Source organism: Drosophila navojoa, chromosome 5, assembly GCF_054131105.1.
Source record: "Drosophila navojoa isolate 15081-1374.11 chromosome 5, UAZ_NAV_1.0, whole genome shotgun sequence".
Classification (NCBI taxonomy): Eukaryota; Metazoa; Arthropoda; class Insecta; order Diptera; family Drosophilidae; genus Drosophila; species Drosophila navojoa.
The window spans coordinates 15,353,028-15,374,139 of record NC_142893.1 but is presented as its reverse complement, the minus strand read 5'-3'; the positions used below and the strand labels follow the sequence as shown (position 1 = coordinate 15,374,139).

At 38.0% G+C, this 21,112-nt stretch overlaps 3 protein-coding genes across 3 annotated transcripts; 1 reads left to right on the top strand and 2 right to left on the bottom strand.

Moving 5' to 3' along the window:
* Positions 1–8,917: 8,917 nt before the first annotated feature.
* Positions 8,918–10,536, bottom strand: LOC115565257 (phenoloxidase-activating factor 2). Its single transcript, XM_030390328.2, has 2 exons — positions 10,035–10,536; positions 8,918–9,971 (listed from the first exon to the last, which is right to left on the bottom strand). Exons 1-2 carry the CDS (start codon positions 10,521–10,523, stop codon positions 9,090–9,092), a joined length of 1,371 nt encoding a protein of 456 aa, XP_030246188.2. The 5' UTR covers positions 10,524–10,536; the 3' UTR covers positions 8,918–9,089.
* A 1,759-nt stretch (positions 10,537–12,295) lies between these two features.
* On the top strand, positions 12,296–14,563 carry LOC115565258 (phenoloxidase-activating factor 2). Its single transcript, XM_030390329.2, has 3 exons — positions 12,296–12,342; positions 13,078–13,531; positions 13,586–14,563. The coding sequence occupies exons 2-3, from the start codon at positions 13,088–13,090 to the stop codon at positions 14,456–14,458; spliced, it is 1,317 nt and encodes a 438-aa protein (XP_030246189.2). The 5' UTR covers positions 12,296–12,342; positions 13,078–13,087; the 3' UTR covers positions 14,459–14,563.
* A 2,078-nt stretch (positions 14,564–16,641) lies between these two features.
* LOC108658728 (CTD nuclear envelope phosphatase 1A) lies at positions 16,642–19,997 on the bottom strand. Its single transcript, XM_089261922.1, has 2 exons — positions 19,909–19,997; positions 16,642–17,845 (listed from the first exon to the last, which is right to left on the bottom strand). Exons 1-2 carry the CDS (start codon positions 19,980–19,982, stop codon positions 16,867–16,869), a joined length of 1,053 nt encoding a protein of 350 aa, XP_089118048.1. The 5' UTR covers positions 19,983–19,997; the 3' UTR covers positions 16,642–16,866.
* Between the last annotated feature and the right edge of the window lie 1,115 nt (positions 19,998–21,112).

Sequence of the window (21,112 nt, the reverse complement as noted above, 5' to 3'; positions counted from 1 at the left end):
AAAAGTCTTCAAGGAGAATTACTTAGAAATCATGGCTATGGGCAAGATTGGAAAAAAGAATATTTCAATTAATACACATACGAAAACGATAAAAATAAATGCAAAAAATACTTGTTCTTATTTTTTACTGAGTCTGAAAATATTTTTATTGATATATGATATATAATACACATATAGTAAAAGCCATTTTGTTTTTTTTTTTTTTTTAATTTCTGTCATTGCTATTTTTCCGCTATTTGCTGTCTTGCGTATATACATTCATTATTAAAGTAAAAAATATTTATCTATTATATAAAATTTCGTAATTGAAATACAATATAACATAAATACACATAAATTAAAAAATTTATACAGAAAAGAAAATATATAAATATTAATTAAAATGAATAGAACAGAGATTTAAATTAGATAAGAAAATTGTACTCTATGTAGAAGAAAAATAAAAACAAATATATTTGTTTTACTTTATAAATTGAAATATATACAAAAATAAAAATAATATAAATTATTTAAATATGATTTTATTTTATATCACAATAAATTTATTATATTAAACAAACTTAATTATAGGTAAATGTAATAATAATATTTTATTCTACATTTATTGCACTGCACTTAAATATAAATTAATTTAATAATAACATTTAATACTACTTAAATAATTTAATTTGCTTACTTAAATATAAATTTAATAATACATTAATAATTTAATTTGTACTTCACTTAAATAAAAATTTATATTAATATAATAAATATATACATTTCTATTTAAATGTAGTACAAATTAAATTATTCAAGTATTCTTATATCCGACATAAAATGTAAGTAATTGCTGCAATTGTGGTTCAATATTGAGATGTGCCGACACGTTAATGCGCATCAGTATGCAGCCCAGCCAGCAGCAACAAGCTGGCAGGATGCGTCTGCTGAGGGGCTCTGGCCAAACACACACACTTGCAAAAATGTGGTCGCTCTTGTTGTTGTTGTTGGTGTTGCTGGTGTTTACTGTAGTTGCGCTGTCACTTGGGCGCTGGCTGCTTGCGCATTCGTGTCTCGGACATGAATTACGTTTACCGACAATTAATTTCGAGTGAAAATGTGCTAAAACTTTTAATTGGGCAACCAAGTGGCTGGCTCTGGCTCTGGCTCCGGTTCTTCCTCTGGCTGGCAGCGTCTGCAAACTCGGTGGAGAAAGAGACCCATAAAAATGTCGACAACATGCCAGAGAAAAATTTCGTTTGCCATTTTAAAGGCATGCCACAGCAGGTGCAACGTGTCCTCCTAGCAAGCTCCCATCTCTCTCTCTCTCTCTCTGCCGTCTCCCGTGTCCTGCTGTTAAGAACTTTCAGCTAAGAACTCGGCAGCCGATTAGCAGGCCAAAACGGTAACTGGCTGCACAATAACACGTGCAGCACGATTCGCAATTTAATGAAAGCAAAACATGCGAGTATAATTTTATTCAAAATATTCCTGCTGCCCCTGCTGCCCCTGCTGCATGCTGCTGCTGCTTCATGTTTTCATTGAGGTAAATGGAAATTGGCTCTGCGACTGGCCCAAAGGTGTTTTAGCTCTGAGAGTTTCAAATATTTGCTTATCAAATGATGCACTGGCTGTAAAATTGCTGCAGTCACATCAGCAGGAGGCAGCAGGAGTTGCAGCAGCTAGCAATGCCATCAAAGTCAAACGAAACAAAGGATATGCGAATTATGCAAGCGTGCAATGGCGCAGCGGCAGCGCGTCAAACAGAATTCTCCTCGGTTCAAGTGCTCAAGCCCCAACACAGTGCACAGTGCGCGCTAAATGTATTTGTATCGCCACATTTCCATTTCCATTTCCATTTGTGTTACGGCTGCTCCAGTTTAATTAAAACCTGACTTGGATCAGCACACTCACAGCTGACCGCCGACAGTTACTCGAGTCAGAGCAGCCAAACAAAGCGAGAGCTGCGGAGAGCGCTTTCTAGCTCTTTGTTGTGTTTTATAGTAATGGAAATTCTTAATCTTAGTGCTGCAGTGCATACATACACACATACATAAGTATATGTGCAGTAAAACTAGCGTAGAGTTCTTCTAGATGTTTACGAGTTTGACTTGAGGCGACGATTAAAACTTCCTTTCTGCAGTCGAGGAATTTACTGCCTTTTGGTTGCAATTTACATGTATATATGTATATGTATCTGCTCATTTATACACATATTTAATATTATTTAATTATTATTTTATATTTTTTTTTACATGTATATATATATGCTTATTTATATATATACATATATTTAATATTATTTTATATTTATTTTCGCTTTATATTTATCTTATTTTATTATAATTTTCATATATGCTTAGCAATTAGCAGTCAAATACTTTTCTTTTACATATTATAACAAACTGTTAACCGTTTCACAATGTCTGCAAATAAGTGCCTTTCACTCACGCCACTGTTAAAGGACGCAGTCAAACTCAATCGTGTACTCACTCTCTCAGAAGCACTCAGAGAGCAGCCGACTGAATCGGTTCTTTAACGCGCTCGTTGCCGATGATCGGTGAGCAACCATTTGTGTTGTTGTTGTATTTCGCTCTTTCGTTGTCCGTCTGCCCAACCGTTTCGTTGAGCGAATTGAAGCGGAGTCTTTCTGTATGTATTGGTATGTGAGCCAGAGTTGCGTTCGCTAAGCAAATTGATATCGTGCGTAAGTTGAGTGTGTGTATGTGCATGTGAATGTAAAGACGAAGCCCATTGGCATTGACTCTCACTCTCTCTCTGATCGAGCATCAATCGTGTCTTTGCCTAAACGAATAGCAGAGGCTTTGTGTATGTATTGGTATGTATGTATGGAGCGTTATACGAATAACTCAACTCAAGCTGCTCAACCGAAAGCCAATAAGAACCCAAGAATCTTGCTGAGAGAGAGAGTGAGAGGTTGATTATTATGCCCTGAGCATGGGCAAAAACTGGAAAGTCAAGAAGTATATTTATTTATTTAAAATGTATTAATTAGGAAGCACCACAGCTGCTTTTTGCTATGTTACCTGCCTTTATATTATTCACTAATTAAAACTAAACTAAAAAGGAAATTGTTTCGCTTGAAAGTATTTTTGGCAAATTTATTAAAAGTATCAATTTATTTATATTTTCAATTGCAAATTTACTAAACTTATCATCTGCAAATTTAAATATAATATAAATTTCAAAAATAAGAGATATTGCTGCGCCCAACTAAAATAGAATCGAATTAATATGTAACAAGGACTTTAGTAGCCATGAAAATGCATTTATTATGCGAGTGCTGGGCCTATAAAATTTCGGATGTAAACCGTATATAGTTACAATGGAAAATAATTGAAGCTTGTGCAATAGTAAATGAAACTAAATCCGAAGGCACACAGCACAAAGGACCAAGGACAGTCCATAGAATGCATCGAGCATCGAGTGCAGCGGCTACAACAAATGGCATCGAGTGCGGCTGTAACAAATGTGCCGTTAGCCCGCACCTGGCAGGAGGTGCAGGCGTCATAAATTACACAGCTGCCATTAGCTAACACAAAACGAAAATTTTTCAATTAAACTAAAGGTCAGGCGGCCGACAGAGGCAATGTCATTAGCAGGCCCAAACCAGCAGGGCTGGAGAGGTAGCCAGCGTTCATGATGTCACATAAATTAAAATCAAAGTTCGATTTTATGTGCATTTAATGCACAAGTGCAGCCAGTGCTGCTCCAGCCGAGCTCTGTTTCGATAGAAGCGGCGAGCGTGCAATTTATTGGATACTCCAGAGCGAAATTTCGCCTCGTTATGGCGTCCAGCGCTAATTGACAATTGAAAATGCTGTACAATTGCCGTTGTGACAGTGGAGCGAGCGAGCGGGGCGAGCCATAAAGTTAATAAGCAATTTGCATAACAAATTTTCTAAAACGTTGACAACATGTCGCTGTCACCCGGCGCACGGGACGCATGCTTAATGCGTTTGCTGCCACGTTGCGTATACGCCATGTTGTGCCAGAGAAAGAGCATGGAATGCATTTAATTGTTTTGTTGCAGCCACAGACATGGGACTAGGCACGACGACTGCATTTGCTGTCTGCCGCATTTTTGAAATGAATGTTTCTAATTTACTCTCGAATTGCTGTTAATTAGCTTGACATGATTTTCGAGCCAGAATCGAGTTGGAGCAAGGCAGAGATATGATGCAATGGACGCTGCTCGACTAAGATATCTCGGGGATGCTTCGAAGAACTGATATTTCAAGAATTCTGTGTTTATTTTTGGCATATGCAAGAGGTAATACATGCATGCGTAGATCTTCTCATGGGTGTAGACAGTCTTTATTACAGTTTTAGATTGTGATAATGATCTTTATATATGCATAAATTAGTAACTATGTTTATTATTGTAATATACGAATCTATTTATACTTCAAAAAAGCTAAATCACTCCTTAGCCTAATAAAATGATCAGTAAACATAATCATTTGTCATATCACAAGTCTGTACTATTTGATAAATTCCTTTCGAAAGTCTGTCTGAAAGGTGCTGGATTTTGGGCTGGTGTCTAAAATATAGCTAACGTAAATATTGTATCAAATACACATTAAAGAAAATATATATATGCAATATATATTAGATAAATGATAAATTTGCTGTATTGCAAAATGATTTTTAATGGATAGCACCAGAACAGAAATAGTTATCGGTAAAAATATCTAAAATGATTTTTAATGGATATCACTAGAGCAGAAATAGTTATCGATAAACATAATGATCGATAAAAATAACTAGCTCTGCGTAAGCCATTTCAAGTCACTAGATCTGAAGTGTTTATACATACGAACAGACGAACGGAGAGGTAGATGGACGAATGGGTGGGCGGATTGGTGGACGGATGGAAGAAACGATGACCGGACAGATATAGACAAGACTGTATCAACTCCTTATATATACTTTAAGGGCTCTGCCATGATTATTACAATAAAGGAAATTTGTATATTCAGATTTCTAATATTCAATGAGTTCCCTGGGTTCAGGGTATACAAATATGTATTAAAAAATACTCCTAGTCATTATATATATTCTATACCCTCCGTTCGACTCCATGGACAGAACTTGTTCTTTATGTCTCTGGTAACAGTATGAAGTTGGCAACGTGTTTATGCTTGCATTTAGCGAATTTTCCAGTGCAATTAGCCAGTGTCAATTGTTCATGTGTGCGTGTGTGTGCGAGTGTGTGTGTGTGTGTGTGTCTGAATGGGCTGCGTACAGCATTAGTGGCATGTTTTGTTTTTCATGTAGCCAGGCATGGTCACACTCACACTCACACTCACACACACACACTCACACACTCGTAGATAACTACATGAATATACACTCATTCCTAACTGCCATTTGCATCTGTTTCTACTTCCGTTGGTTTGCCACAGAGCAAGAGGCCTGCTGTCAAGCGACGCTGCGGCAGGCCCGCTCGCTCCCTCGGGCACGACATCATTTGTAATTTGATGCCATGTGCACACACACACACGCACGCAGAGGAGAGGAGAGGAGGCTGTGCAAGTGTCGTTAGCCGGCAAGGAAATGTGCCTCAAAGTATGCAACACACAATTGCGGCCAGGGCCAGCCATCATAATTGCACGTACACACACACACACACACACGCACACACATACACATATGCAGAGAGATGTCGACATTGATACTCTACACACACACACAGCTGCTGTCCCCTCAGATGACAGGCAATTGCAATTGCATTTCACATTATGCTTTATTATAATTAAATGATAATCAATTTGGTAAATATTTGATGGCTGAGACCAAGAAATGAAAACTAATCAGGCGTGATTATGGCACACGAGAAGGAACAGCAGCAGGAGCAGGAGGAGGAGCAGTGCGAGTGCCCGCTGGCCCAAATGCAAATACTCCAAAATCGAGGCGAATATTTGCTCGGGCAAAATCAATAAAGCTGCAGCCAAGCCAAGCCAAGACGAGGCAAGACGAGGCAAGACGAGGCAAGACGAGGCAAGACGAGGCAAGACGAGGCAAGCCGAGCCGAGGCAAGCTGTGCAAGTGCATGTGCATGAAAAGTGTCAATAAATAACATTTCTTAGCAATTTACTTGAGAAATGGGTTTTTAGCGCAGACGACGGCGGTGCAGCAACAGCAACAGCAGCAAAGGAAAAGGCAAAGGCAAAGGTAACAATCAGAGGAACAACAACAACACCAGCAAGAGCAGAAGCAATAGAAGCTACAGTAGCTACAACAGCTACAGCAAAGACAACAGCAGCAGCAGAAGCAAACGTAGCAACAGCAATATGAATAACAACAGCAGCAGCAGCAACGGAAACAGCAGCAGCCTTGGCAATTCTAGCAGTAAAAACAATAGAAATTAGAACAGTAACAACAGCAGCAACAGCAACAGCAATATTAATAACAAGAGCAACAGCAAGAACAATAGCAACAGCGGCAGAAACAGCAACAGCAATAGAGACAGCAATAGAAGCATCAACCATTGCAACAGCAACAGAAAAGACAACAGCAACGTCTACAGTTCATTCAACGGTAGCAGCAGCCATTGCTATTGCAACAATAACAGCAACAGCAACAGCAACAGCGATAGTTACATTAACAGCAATACAAACAGCAACAGCCCTAGCAACAACAGTAGCATTAACAGCAACAGTTAATAACAGTTGCAGCTGCAACAACATTAAAATTAACAGCAACAGTGCCATTGCAACAGCAACAACATCAGCAAAAGAAATAAATGCAGCAACAGCAACAGCTGAAGGACTAGCAAGAATATGATAGCTACTGCAAGAGCAATGCCAATAGTCAACATCAGCAGCAGCAATACCAACAGCAGCAACTATAGCAACAACAGCAGCATTAACAGCAGCAGTATTAGCCATTGCAGCAGCAACAACAGTAAAATTAACAGCAACAGTGCCATTGCAACAGCAACAGCAATAGCAACTGCGTTAACAGCAACAACAGCAGCAGCAGCAACAGCCATAGCTATGACACTAAAGACAGAAACAACAGCAGCAGTACCAGCATTAGTCTTAGCCATTGCAACAGCAACAACAACAGCAACAGAAACAGATGCAGCAACAGCAACAATATCATAGCAACGGCAATAGTCAACATCAGCAGCAACAGCAGCAACAATAGCAACGGCAATAGTCAACATCAGCAGCAACAGCAGCAACAATAGCAACGGCAATAGTCAACATCAGCAGCAACAGCAGCAGCAACAGCAGCAGCAACAGCATCAGCCATAGCAACAACAGCAACATTAACAGCAGCAGTGTTAGCCATTGCAATAGCAACAACATAGCATTAACAGCAGCAGCAACAGAAATAGATTCAGCAACAGAAATAGATGCAGCAACAGCAGAAACAATACCAACAGCAGCAACTATAGCAACAACAGCAACAGTATTAGCCATTGCGACAGCAACAACAACAGCAACTGAAACAGATGCAGCAACAGCAACAAATGCAGCAACAGCAACCGCTGAGGGACCAGCAACAATATAATAGGTACTGCAACAGCATCAACAATAGTCACCAACAGCAGCAACTATAGCAGCAACAGCAACATTAACAGCAACAGTGCTAGCCATTGCAACAGCAATAACAGTAGCATTAACAGCAACAGTGCTAGCCCTTGCAACAGCAACAACAATATTCCCAGTAACACAGGCATGGCCACAGCAGGCGTAGCCAGACCAGCACCACCAGCACCACCAATACCACTGCAGTGGCTGGCAGTCGGGCGGGCAGTCTGGCGGGGCATTCAAGCAGGCAAGCACCAGGCAGCAGGCAGCAGGCAGCGGGCACCGTCATCGGCAGCATTGAATGAGCCACCACCAAAATCAATTCCCTAGCTATTTCGCAGCATGTAATTTCTCAATTTTTTGGTTCGCTGTCCAAGGCAGATTGTTGTTGCCTCGTGGCTTCATTGTTTTGTTTTCAGCTGCTGCTGCTGCTGCTTCTTCTTCGTCTTCTTCTTCGTCTTCGTTGTTGTGCTCGTGCAACAAAACCCACTTAATTTAGAGCCATGGCAATATTGAGACTTATTCGCCGGGTCCGGGGCCACAATATGCGTCGACTTAGCCATTTCTATTTAAAGTTCAGTGCACAACGATAATTCGGTTTTCCTTTTCATTTTCCGTCCTCAATTTCTTCATTTTCCTCCCAAGCTTACACAGCTTTTTGTTTGGTTTCACTTAGCAACATTAATTGTGGCAATAAATCTGCTGGGGCATACAACTTCTCCGAGCACTTCCATTATAATGAACTATGCGAGAATTTTTCAATATTTGCTGTTGGCTAATGCATCTCATCAATCGACTCGGCTCGCAACTTGAAGATACCAATGAAATGATGAAATGCTAATCGAAACTTGTGAATAGCTTGACTTGGCCAAATGTTCTTAATGGAAAATTGTTGGCTTTTTGTAGAGGGTTTAGTTTACTGTTGAATTTTGCGTGTATCGAATGTATATAAAATAAATAAATTATAATAATAATATCATCAATTGCTTACAGAGTCTGAGATGGAAGGGTTTATGGATGTTTTTTGTAAAATTCTATCGAAGCAAATATCATGTCTAACTATATATGTATATTTATACAGCTTTGATTCCTGTATTTCCCATAAAAATATAAAAATTATGTCCGACTTAATAATAATAAAAATAATAATAAAATTTAGTTATGAGGCTGAACTTCAAACATTTTTAATATTTACTAATCAAATTATTTTTATTTATTTTTATTTTTTTATACCTACATTCTTTTTTAATAATTAATTAATATTTTAAAATATTGTTTGATATTTGCTTTTTTTTTTAATTTATAAATTTATTTTTTTTTAATTTTTTTTGAAATTTATAAATTTATTTTTTTTTTAAATTTATTTAAATACATTCTTTTATTTAAATTTTTGAAATTTTTATTTTAATTTTTTAATTAATTTTTTTTTAATAAAAAATTTAAACATTTTAAAAATCTTTTTTTTTTGTTTTAAGCTACATTTCGACAAGAATTATTTTCTTTAATAAAATTTCAATCAAATCTTTATAAATATAACTCGTATTTCTAATGCGATGCCAGCTCTTCAAAGCCCAAAGACTTGACCTTCGCATCGATCCAGCTGCGCAGGTGGGGAACATTGGCGTAGACCGCTGGCACATCTTCGCTGGCGCAGTCGATGCCCCACGACACGATGCCGGCCAATCGATAGCGATGCTCCTGTCCAGGCATCGTGCAGAACAGCGGCGAGCCGCCGTCGCCTTTGCACGTGTCCTTGCCCTTGATGCCGCCAGCGCAGAGGAAACTATTCCGCAGGCGAAAGCGTTTTCCCAGCGGCGTAACGCGCAGCAGTCCCTGGCACTCCATGTGGCCGACCACGGGCAGCTCGATGCGCTTCAGCAGCCGCTCGTTGCTCTTGCTGTCCGGCTGACGGCCGCCCCAGCCGGTGGCATAGCAGGCAGCCTCGCGCAGCTCCGCCTTCAGCTTGTCCGTCTCGGGCGGCGGCAGGCAGATCGGCTGAACGTGCGGCTGAATCTCAACGGGCTGCTCCAGCACCAGCAGGGCAATGTCATTGAAGAAGCCTTTGGGATCGAACTGCTCGTGCATGACAATCTGCTTGATGCGACGCGTCTGATGCTCGTGCGGCTCATCGAAGCTGGTCAGATCCCATTCCCCGAAGCGGGCCAGCAGCGTGTACACCGTCTGGTTCCTGACGTTGTGGCTGCTGGTGAGCACCAACTGGGGATGGATCAGAGTGCCGCCACAGAGGTACTGCTGGCGACCGGTCATCAGTGCCACCATCCAGGGGAACTCGGCGAAGAGCGCCACATCCTCCTGATACTCGTAGTTATCCTCGTCCGGTATGAGGCCCTTCGGGTTGCTCCAGCCGCAGCCCTGGTACTTGAATTCGCGCAGCTTCGTAACATAGGGACTGTCTCTGGCCTCCACCTGCAGATAAAGATAAATATCTGAATTAATGATCATCATCAACATCATCAACTGCTTACGCACCTGTTGATCCACCGCGCAGCAGCGCTCCAGGGCTCGGGGACAGGTGGTGGCGCCGATGCGCGGATTCAGTATGAAGCGACCATCGTCGATGATTTTGTTGTCGCGGCACAGCTTGCGTGGCACACACTCCATATTCACGCCGCAGGACTCGTACATGCTCTCCTCCTCCGTCATCGTTCTGCTGGCTCCCCGTGTTGTTGTTGCTGCTGTTGCCGTTGCTGTTGCTGCTGCCTTTGCCGTCACCTGCATGGCATCCCAGCTCTCGAGCTGCTCCTGGTCACAGCAGACGAGCCCCTCGCCACAGGTGCGCGCCATGCGTGGCCCGATTATGCCGTGGCCCGAATCGTCCGACTCGTTGCAGCGCTGCTCCGTGACGCACAGCTCCAGGGCGCCACATGGCGACGACGTCTTGCCAGCCGCCTGCTGCCCATTCGCCTGCAGGAGCACGCAGGCCAGCCACAGTGTGCGGTAGCACCAAGGGAAATTCATTTATATGTAGGTGCTGCAAGAATTTGATGAATATTTAATATTCAATAAGTTGGAGATTGAATACTGTGTGAATACATGCTTCATTACATGGAATATCTAAACATTTTTTGTTGAATATAATGCTATTAAAAATTAAATTAAAATATATTGTAATTCTTTTTTTTTTTTATTTATTTAATATTTAATGTATTCATAGACTTATAGCTTTCATGGTCTCAGAGCTTGGTCTAAGTTAACTGACCTAATAAAAAAACTAACATATATGTTTTCCCGCTCTCTTTTGCCGCTTTCAGCTGCTTGTTCTTTATTATTCAATTTAAAATTTTTTCAGTGTATAAGAAAATTGATTGCACTTCGCGCTGATAAGAATATTCTTATCGTCTCACGCCTGATCTGCTTGGGTTATCAATGAATGCTATCAATGAATGTTGAAAGAGTTTAATTTGTTATGTCTTTTATGTTAAAAAAATTAATAAAAATCAATGTATAAGTATATGTATGTATAGTATAATAATAACAATAATAATAATAGTACCTTCAAAATTCAACAACATATATGTATATTAAAAAACTAAATATATGTACATATATAAAAAAATAATAATAAAATAACTAAATATAGAAAAAAAAAAAATAATAATAATAATAAAGCAAAGTAAAGTAATGTAAAATATAAAAAATGTTAACAATAATAATAAAAAAATATAAATAAATGTATCTAAATATTTGTATAATGAAACTTTTGTCAAACAAATATTTTTACCTATAACATAATTTTAAAGCACTATTCAAATTCATTAAGTAAAAAAAAAATAATAATAATAAAAATAAAAAATAAACAAATAAATAAAAATACAAATAAAATAAAATAAAATAAATTATAAAAGTAAAAAAACAAAATTAAAAAAAAATTAAATAAATAAAAATACAAATAAAATAAAATAAAATAAATTATAAAAATAAAAAACTAAATTAAATAAAATAAAAATAAATAAAATAAAAAATAAATAAATATTATAATATATATGCATTTTTCAATACGGCTTGATAAGCATGAAAAGATTTATAAATATCACATTTTCACATTTTATAAAAATAAATTGAATTTATGACGCTGACACTTGAAGAGTTGAAAAATACATATCTATATATAATATACATATGATTTATCAATGATCGTTTCCATAGAGTTTACTTAGCCGACAATAAAGAACGCAAGACGAGAGATGCGAAGAGGAGAAGCAAGTGAGAAATCGAAAAGTGCGCAGCTAATTAGACGCTTAGCACAGGGTATCTTAAGTCAGTCACTGTGGAGTCAGCTTGACATGTATTTATTTATTTTGATTTATTTTTCACTTTCCATCACTATTTTAATTGTTTTATATATACATATAACTAATACGAGCAACATACATATTATTTTTATGAATTTGTTAGGCTCAATTTGTAGACTCTATTCGATTCGCGTTCAATTTCAACTGATTGACTACAAATAGAACTCTCGGATCTTATAGAACCGGCTTGCAAGATTGTTTTGCTCCAAGCTGACTCGAGACTCGAGAGAGAGAGGGGTTAGAGTGTAACAGATAGATAGATAGATAGAGAGAGAGCGCAATAGACATTTAATTGATCAGCTGAGAGTGATTCAATTCAAGCCAAGCAAAATAATATTCTCTTGATGCTTGCTTGATACTATAAATGTTTTTCAATTTGTGTCTATAAAATAGATTACCAACAGATTGCCACACTTAGTCGATACTCAGCATTCCATTGAAGCCCAAGTCGTGCTTTCAACTGTCTCGCAGCGGAAATATTGTATGTGAGTATATAAATATAATGCAAAATTGTGAACATCTTAAAAATTCAATGAAACTCAAGTAGTTGGTGGAATCTTATAGCTGCCTGTGATTCTATCAGCTGTCGATTATTTGTGCATTGCAATTTGAATGCATTTTGATTGCTTTTAAGCATAGAGATAACAATAAAAGTAAATCTTAAAGCAATAATATTAGTGATGAAATAATTGACAACCAATAAAAGTATATGTCGCCGCTGCTATAGAAATTCTCATCTATTTTCTTACATGTATTATAAGTGATTTAGATTAATAATTTATACTCTGTCCAGGTTTGCGCTATGCGTCACTCAGTTTGCGAATATTCCCCTATTTATTACATACATATATTTGCATGTTTCAAGCGAGGTCTATTATAATATTATTGCCACTTTGTAATTCGCATTTGCATTGATTTATATATTATATACATATATACATATGATATATATCAGAATTACATAAATTTTATATTCTTATTATTATAATTAAATTAATTATTATTTATTAAAATTGAGAACTACATAAATTTCATATTATTATTATTATAAAATTTATTATTATTAATGATGTTTTTCTTTATTATTATTATAATTTTATCAATGGATATTTGTTATTTATTTACTTTTAATTATCTTACATTTTATTTTTACTCTTCTTTACCTTTTATTACAAACAATTCTGAATGATGAACAAATTGTTGCCCTTGCACAACTCAAGTTTGTCCAGCATGGAGCGTCTATTGGAGTTGTTGTTGCTGCTGCTACTGGGCGATGCCTGCTGGAGCCTGGGTTTGTGCAAGAGCGATCAGATTTGCATCAGCGAGCGGCGGTGCAACGAGACGGACGATTCGGGCAGTGGAATCTTTGGACCGCGCATACTGGGCCGCGGCTGTGGGGCGGGGCTCGTCTGCTGCGACAAGGCGCAGCTGGAGAGCTACGAGGCCAGCATGGCGATGCGCCGATCGAAGCAGATGACGCCACAGCAGGCCATCGATGTGGACTCCAAGCTGGACTACAAGAGCTGCGCGGCGCGGAGTCTGTGCGTGCCGCGGCACCTCTGCCGCACGGGCACCGTCAACGAGGACGGCCGATTCATACTGAAGCCGCGCATCGACAACGCCAGCAACTCGGGCTGCGGCATATTCGAGAGCTGTTGTCCGATTGGCGATCAGGTGAGAGACTTGAAATCTCGAAATCGAGATACAAATGAACTGAAATTCTTGCAGCTGGATGAGAGGGATAATCCAGTGCGACGCCAGCTGAACGACTTCAAGTACAAGGGCTGCGGCTATAGCAATCCGACGGGCCTCTACTACGCCCTGGTGGGCTACAACGACCACGAGGCGCGCTTTGCCGAGTTCCCCTGGATGGTGGCCCTGATGGACCTGCAGGGCAAATACATATGCGGCGGCACACTGATCCATCCCCAGCTGGTGCTGACCAGCGCCCACAATGTGGCCCAGCTGGGCGCGGACGAGCTGCTGGCCCGGGCCGGCGAATATGACTTGAATAGCAACGAGGAGCCGTACGCCTTCCAAAGCCGTCGCATTAGCAATCTCTGGCGCCACGAACAGTTCAACGCGCTCAACTTTCGCAATGACATCGCCATGCTGGTGCTGGAGCGGCGCTTTCAGCTGGCGCCGCACGTGCAGCCGCTCTGCCTGCCGGCGGCCGAGAGCACGGCGCTGCAGAAGGATCTGCGTGAGGCGGAGTGCTTTGCCACCGGCTGGGGCCATCGCAATTACTCGGCTCCCGGCATGGAGCACATACTGAAGCGCATCGATCTGCCCGTGCTGGAGCACGAGCACTGCCAGAGGCTGTTGCGCCGCACAGTGCTGGGGCGACGCTTCAAGCTGGACTCGAGCTTCCTCTGCGCTGGCGGCATCCAGGGCAAGGACACCTGCAAGGGCGACGGCGGATCGCCTCTGTTCTGCAGCATGGCCGGGCAAGACAAGCGCTATCAGCTGGCCGGCATCGTCTCCTGGGGCATCGAGTGCGCCGACAAAGATATCCCCGCTGCCTACACCAATGTGCCCCATCTCAGGAGCTGGATCGATGAGCAGGCCTCCAAAATTAATATACAGCTAGAAGAGCCGTGAACCAATTATGCTTAGAAATGTATTTGGTTAAGGCATTTGTGTGTTTGATCAAGTAATTTATATGTTTACTTTGCTTATTAAAGGAAAATTTTTTTAAAAATTTTATTTTTGTTGTTTATATATTTGTATATATTGTATTTTTTTTTTTAAATTTATTTATACACATTTTATTGTATTTATTTTGTAATTTGTTTTTATTTTAGTTCAACTATATTTTTTATTTTGATTTTTATATAATTTTATTTTTATTTGATTTTTTTATTTTTAATTATTTTTATAATTTTTTTTTAAATTAAATTAAATATTTATTTATTTATTTTTTTTTTTTAATTTTATATTACTATTTATTTAATTTTTTTTCTTTTTATTTATTTTTATATTGTTTTTTATTTAAATTTATTTATTATTATTAATTGGTATTTATTTATTTTTGTATTGTATTGTTTTTTTTTACATATTTTATGTTATTTCATATTATATTATTGATTTTTATTTAATTTTACATTGCTGTTTTTTTTTTTTTTTTAATTTTATTTTTCTTTTTGTTTCTGTTTCTTTACTTGTATATCGCTTTTTATTTCGATTTAATTTTTAATTCTATTTTTACTGTATTTATTTACTTTTTAAAATTTTGTTTATTTTTTATTCTATTATTATTATTATATAGTAGTTATTTATATTTTTGATTTTGTTAGATTATCTATTTCATTATTTGAAATCATTATTTTATTTTTAGATTTACTTATTTATATATTTTTAATTTGAATATATATTTTATATTTAGATATGTAAATGATTTTCAATTTTATATAGCTGCAGCATACTCTATATTATATCAGACTTAACCCCAACTAAAATACATTCCTAATTGAGAGCAGCGAAAAACAGGCAGCTTCAATTAAGTTTTTCCCCTGCTCGACTGTAAAACACTTCAAACTAAAGTCAACTCGAATCAAATAAAAATAAAAAGCCTGCTGATTGCAGACAAAGGTTTTTATGCCATTTACTCTGACAATTAGCCATCTATTGCAAGCTCAAAGTGAATACGACTCTTTTTTCTCCCAGCAAATTGTCATACGGAGTTGAAATGGGATTTAATAGTTGGCAAAATGTAACTCATATGCGAAGCATTTATATCCAGTTGCCGGCTTAAGCCGTGCAACTTCAATAAATTTTGAGCCAGTTGCCTTAACTGCAGCAGCAGTGACAGTGGGCCAAGTGGGCCAAATGGGCTGCTGTCTACAGCAGGGCCAGAGCGTGGGCCGGCGGGGAGCAACGCTCAGAACTTTCACCTGGGCCGCCATAAATTTTGCTGCCTTGCATCCGTGTGTCGAGCTGGAGTCAATTGTGCTTAAATGTTCGACATTCAACGGCGATTCATCAGGTGTAACCGGCTGATGGAGGTGCTAGCGAATTCGCTCTCTCTCTCTCTCTCTCTCTCTCTCTATCTCACTCTTCGTCTCTCTCTTTTAGCATTGTCAGAGTGCTCAATATCAGGCTTATGACTTTTATACGCTTTTATTTAACTTGCATATTTTTGCTGTTGCACTTTGATAATGTTTCCTTTGTGTTGATTTCTGAGTTTGCTTAAGTTGAAATTGATGGCATTGCAGTAAATTTATAGTTAGATAGAATGCAAATGTAAATGTATATTTAAAATATTTGTTATTCTATTGTTGATAAGAGTACATTTTAAATATAGACTGACTGTTGCTCTTCCATTAATATATTAATCACGTTTGCTAGTTAAGGATTTTCTGTGTTTGTTGCAAAATATTCATTTACAGCGACAGCTATAGTTGTCTCTCTCTTAGTGACAATACATTCATTAATTGCACTACAATACCAAATCAATGGATTAGCACGAATTACTAGTCTTTCTCAACACTGATACGACATACATATATAATTGATTGATATACGATACAATCAATCATATCACCATAGCATAGAAACTCAATCAACCCAACTTTTTAAAAAATAATATAAATAATAAAAAATAACATAAATATTATAAAAATATATGAAAATAATTATATAGGAATAATAATAATAATGAATAAACTAATTTACATTTAATTTAATAAGCTGAGGTGTAAAAGTATAAAAAAGGTGAGTTTTCACCTATATTATTTAAGGTACTCTCGTGGTATCTCTGCCTTAAATATTTAATACGCTCCATGTGGACAACAAAAAGTGTTTTTTATTATTTTTTCTGAACTGAAATTTAAATAATGATTTATGTGTATTGCCAATCCCGAGCGAATGGCTTGGGCGCGATCAGCGCTCTCAGCCCGGGCCAATTGATGGCAGTTGGTGGGTGTAACAATATATGTGTGTGTGTGTATGTATGTAGCTCCTCTGTATTGTGTATGTAGTTGTATTTGTATTGTTGTGTTGTGTGTGAATTATTCTGAGTTGATCAGGGAGGTGAGTTCACGTCGCCTGAGAATCGATCGAACATCCTTCGTGAAACGCAGCGCGTCGAGAAATGGGAGCAGATTGAGCAGCTCCCGATCGTTCGGATCGTATATGTAGCTCTTGATGGGCAGAGCGTTCTCCGGAAAATCCCGATACGCACTGGGCGAGTTGTCGATGATGAGGACGCTATTCAAATCCCGATTCACCACAAATAGATTTTTGCTAACCAACGACGACGTATTGACACAGTGCTGGCGATAGTAGCGTCGCTGCAGGATGCCACGCCCTGCGTCCAGTTTGTCGATCACAATGCTGGCATACGCCTGCAGGCTGGCCGTATAGATGACCACGTCATACCACTTGCTGACCAGGTCTAGGAATAGATCAACATAGGGCCGCTTGAACACCTGGAATTCAACCGGGCCTAGGTTGGCTAAGATCGGTATGTTCAGTATGTAATCGGGCACGGCTGTTGCGGGCACAAACGTGCAGCCAACCACATCGTGAGTGTCCGGGTCCAGGTAGCAGGAATGTACCAGAGTTTCATCTAGATCCAGTATCAGTGTCTTGCGCGGCACTGTCTCCAATTGGATTCTGCTCTCGTTCGATAGCGGCGGCTCACGGTATATGAAACTATCGCCCGGAAAGAAAACTGAACGGAATTTCGCCGCCACATAGGCGAGAAATTGTCGCACGTAGTGGCCCAGCTCGTCTGTCCAACTGATGATACGGGCTATCCAGTCGGCCCAACGTATGCGCTGTATGCGCTCACAGCTCCCGAGCGAGGAGCTGGCCGTTTCGCAGCTCACGATATTGACGAGCTCTGCGGACGGCTCTTCGGCAGCTTGGGCAGCCTGCACCTTGGGGCTGTTCGATTCGGTATTGATGGGCGACAACGAGGATTTGGGCTGCTCCGGAAGCTCCAGCATCATTATTGCACATCGAACGTCTCGAAAATGAAAGTACCTTCGAATTGATACAAAAAAAAAAAAAACAATGTTACATTACGCGGAAATTTGTTACATTTGTGTAAGTGCCAATTACTAAAATTTTCGATTCAACTGGTGTTAAGTGGATATTATATTATAGCCTGACATTAAATACTTGTACTACTAAATACCCTAATCCTGACGAAGAACTTTGACTAATGGAAATTTGGGGTCAAGGTGAGGGAAAATTATCTTAATTCGATTTTAAATTTCTTGTAATCTCAGTTGTTTTTGGGATCTGATTGAAAATAAACTATATATAAACTATATATATATATGTATATACCCTTCCTTTGAACATCATTTTTTATAGGGTATAAATCTTTTCACACCAATTCAATAGAGCTGACTGCTTAGCTGGGCCGAGTTAAGTGAAGTCAAGTGCAGTCTGAGCTAATTGCAGCCAAGCCACAGACACTGCCTGTGCTTCCCAATGCAGCAGCTGCAGATTCATTAGCCAACTGACTCATACACAAGAGAGAGAGAGAGACAGAGAGAGAGAGAGACAGACAGACAGACAGAGACAGAGAGAGAGAGATAGAGAGAGAGTCGTGGCAAATGATATGCAAATCGGATGTGGACAAGCGGGCGGCGAGAGTCAAGGCTGGAGACATTCAAGTAGAACAGAGAACAACAATATTTTGCCATGGCCGCCGAGCAGAGTCGAGCTCTCATTAATTAAGAGCTGCATAATTTACACGAGATGCAAATGTTTTCTCTAAATGTTGCTTCCGGTGACCAAAGTGGCGCAGAGACATGGCACCCACTGTGTCCTGCTCTCCGCTCGCCGCTAATTGAGTTATGCTGTTAAGCACCTGTTTATCGGCTAGAAACTAGGGCTTTGTATAAGCGAATGCCGGCACTACTTCGTGTTGACAGTTAGTTAAAGATATTAAGTAATTAGGGCTTTTAATTGCTTATTATTTAACGAAATAAATATAAAATATTTAGTGGAATTATAGACAATAAGCGAGTTTAATCTTACCTTGGTAATAGTATTGGGTAATACTGAATGAGCGAGATGTTTGCCAACACTAATACCGAGTGTGGTAGCACTGGTCAGTGGTGGTACTGACGAGGCTGCCAGTTGGTTGCGATAGATGTAATCGAATGCGCTAGTGAAATATCGGACGGTTGATTAGCAAGGAAGGAAGAAGGGCAACAGTACAAAATTATCTAACCTGCGGAAATGTCCGACATATTATATAATATACATATATATTATGATTAAATATTATTCTTCGTTATTCTGAATTCTCTTATTTATCATTAAACAACATAATTATTTTAACTACAGATTGATTTATTATATGTCCTTGTGAAAGCAATTTCCCAATGCAAATTAACAGATTGTTGTATAGAGCTTAAGGTAAATAATTTATTGCCATTTTCTTTATGGAATTTTTTCAAACTAAGGCATTTAAATAGAAGCACTTAAATTAAAATAACCAAAAAATATGTAAAAGTACAAATAAAATAATAATATAATGAAATTTGCATTCGTTTTTCAATTTTCAATTTTATAATTAACAGAATTTGTTGTTAACATCAAGTTAACAGACAAAAGAAATATTTTTGGAATAACTAAAAATTAATAAACATATACTAGAATAAGCTGAAATGCATGCATAGATTGATTCAAGAAAATCGTCAGTTTATGTAGCTAATGCGATGTCTTAGTTGCCCTCATATGAACTATATATAATTCTATATTCAAAACAGCTTGACAGAAACTTTTTATTTATTTATAAACAAAACGGTTCATATGCATATTAAATATTTTAAGACTATCACAACAAGCAACATTCAATGGGAAGGAAACAAAATTATGATAAACAAATCAAAAAAAAAAAAAAAAAAAAAACTATTAAGATATTAAACAAGTAAAAGCAAAGAAATATTAGCAGCGGCTGTCTTTGCTATTCGCCACATTAGAAAATATTTTTCAAATTAAATTGATTTGACACAAAGCCAAGTCAAGTACTCCAATTACAGCCAACAATTTGTAAGAGTCAACTATTAAGATAAATATTCAGTCACCCTCTCATGTTAATGTGAGTGAACAGAGCATGTGCTAGTTGATCACACTCTATTAGCTCCTGTGCAGCAGACATTGAGTTAAGGCTGGAGCTGGAGTCGGAGCTGCAGCTGAGGAATAGAAGAGAAGCAGAGCCAACGAAACCAAACGAAACCAAAAACTGTTGCAAAAACATGTCACATTAAGTGCACAGACAGCAGCAGCAGGAAGTCTATGGGAGTTGAGTGCTTTTATTGCTGCCGGAATTCTGAGGACATTTCGCTTTGAAGTTGAATCCTAGCATTTGGCTTCCTCTTGTGTTTTTCCTTCTACATTTCTTTTTGTTTCTTGTATTCTTTTTTGTATTTTTTTTTCTTGCTCCTTCCGCATGCGGGGTGGCGCTGCACTTGTTTATGTTTATGCATTTTGCACTTAAATGTAATGATAATGTCTCAGATGATTTTGCATTTGCTGCAAATTCAAATCAGCGAATTGCACTGATTGTGTCTGTAAGTTTTTGGCTATTTTCCATTTTTTTTGTGGATTTTTGTGGAAAATTACGTTCATATATCTAATGGTGATCTAGGTAAGTTAGTCTCGAATTTACTTAAACAGAAGAAGGGGGAAGGAGAGATAGTTGATTTGTTCTGCGAGAATCGCATACATATCATATATAATGAGATCGTGCCAATTAATTACGTTTTGCAAGAAGCTCCGGAAGGATGCTCATTCAAGTCTCTATATATATACAAGCGGGCAGTTTCTTTAGAGAGACAAAGAAAGAGAGAGACATAGATAGAAATAGAGAAAGAGATAGAGAGAGAGGGAGATATAGACAGAGAAAAAGAGCGAGAGAAAAATTAAAGTATTGTACGTAATATAAATTTAATTTGAAAATAAAAATAAAAGTAAATGTAAACCAAATATATTTTAAAATGAATTAATAAATATATTTCATTATAATACTTCATAAAAAATATGTATATAAATAGTTATAAAATATTATTAAAATTTTTAATTTTTATTATTATTTATTTCTAATAGTTGATTGATAATTATAAAAAATGTATACAAATATTCCTTCGATCCGATTTGCTACGATTCTAATTTATCGTATACAGAAAATATATAAAGCAATAAGTTCTTAATATTAAATGATACAAGGGCTAAAATAATTAATGATTATATTCATTTTATTTATATTTAATACTTTATATCGTAAAGCAA

Excerpts from the sequence above, each read along its gene's own strand:
- LOC115565257 (XM_030390328.2), bottom strand. The coding sequence starts at position 10,523 with ATGAATTTCCCTTGGTGCTACCGCACACTGTGGCTGGCCTGCGTGCTC. Across the intron at positions 9,972-10,034 it reads GCTGCGCGGTGGATCAACAG|GTGGAGGCCAGAGACAGTCC; the intron begins GTGCGTAAGCAG and ends CTTTATCTGCAG.
- LOC115565258 (XM_030390329.2), top strand. The coding sequence starts at position 13,088 with ATGGAGCGTCTATTGGAGTTGTTGTTGCTGCTGCTACTGGGCGATGCC. Across the intron at positions 13,532-13,585 it reads GTTGTCCGATTGGCGATCAG|CTGGATGAGAGGGATAATCC; the intron begins GTGAGAGACTTG and ends AAATTCTTGCAG.
- LOC108658728 (XM_089261922.1), bottom strand. The coding sequence starts at position 19,982 with ATGTCTGCTGCACAGGAGCTAATAGAGTGTGATCAACTAGCACATGCT. Across the intron at positions 17,846-19,908 it reads ACTCACATTAACATGAGAGG|GTACTTTCATTTTCGAGACG; the intron begins GTGACTGAATAT and ends ATCAATTCGAAG.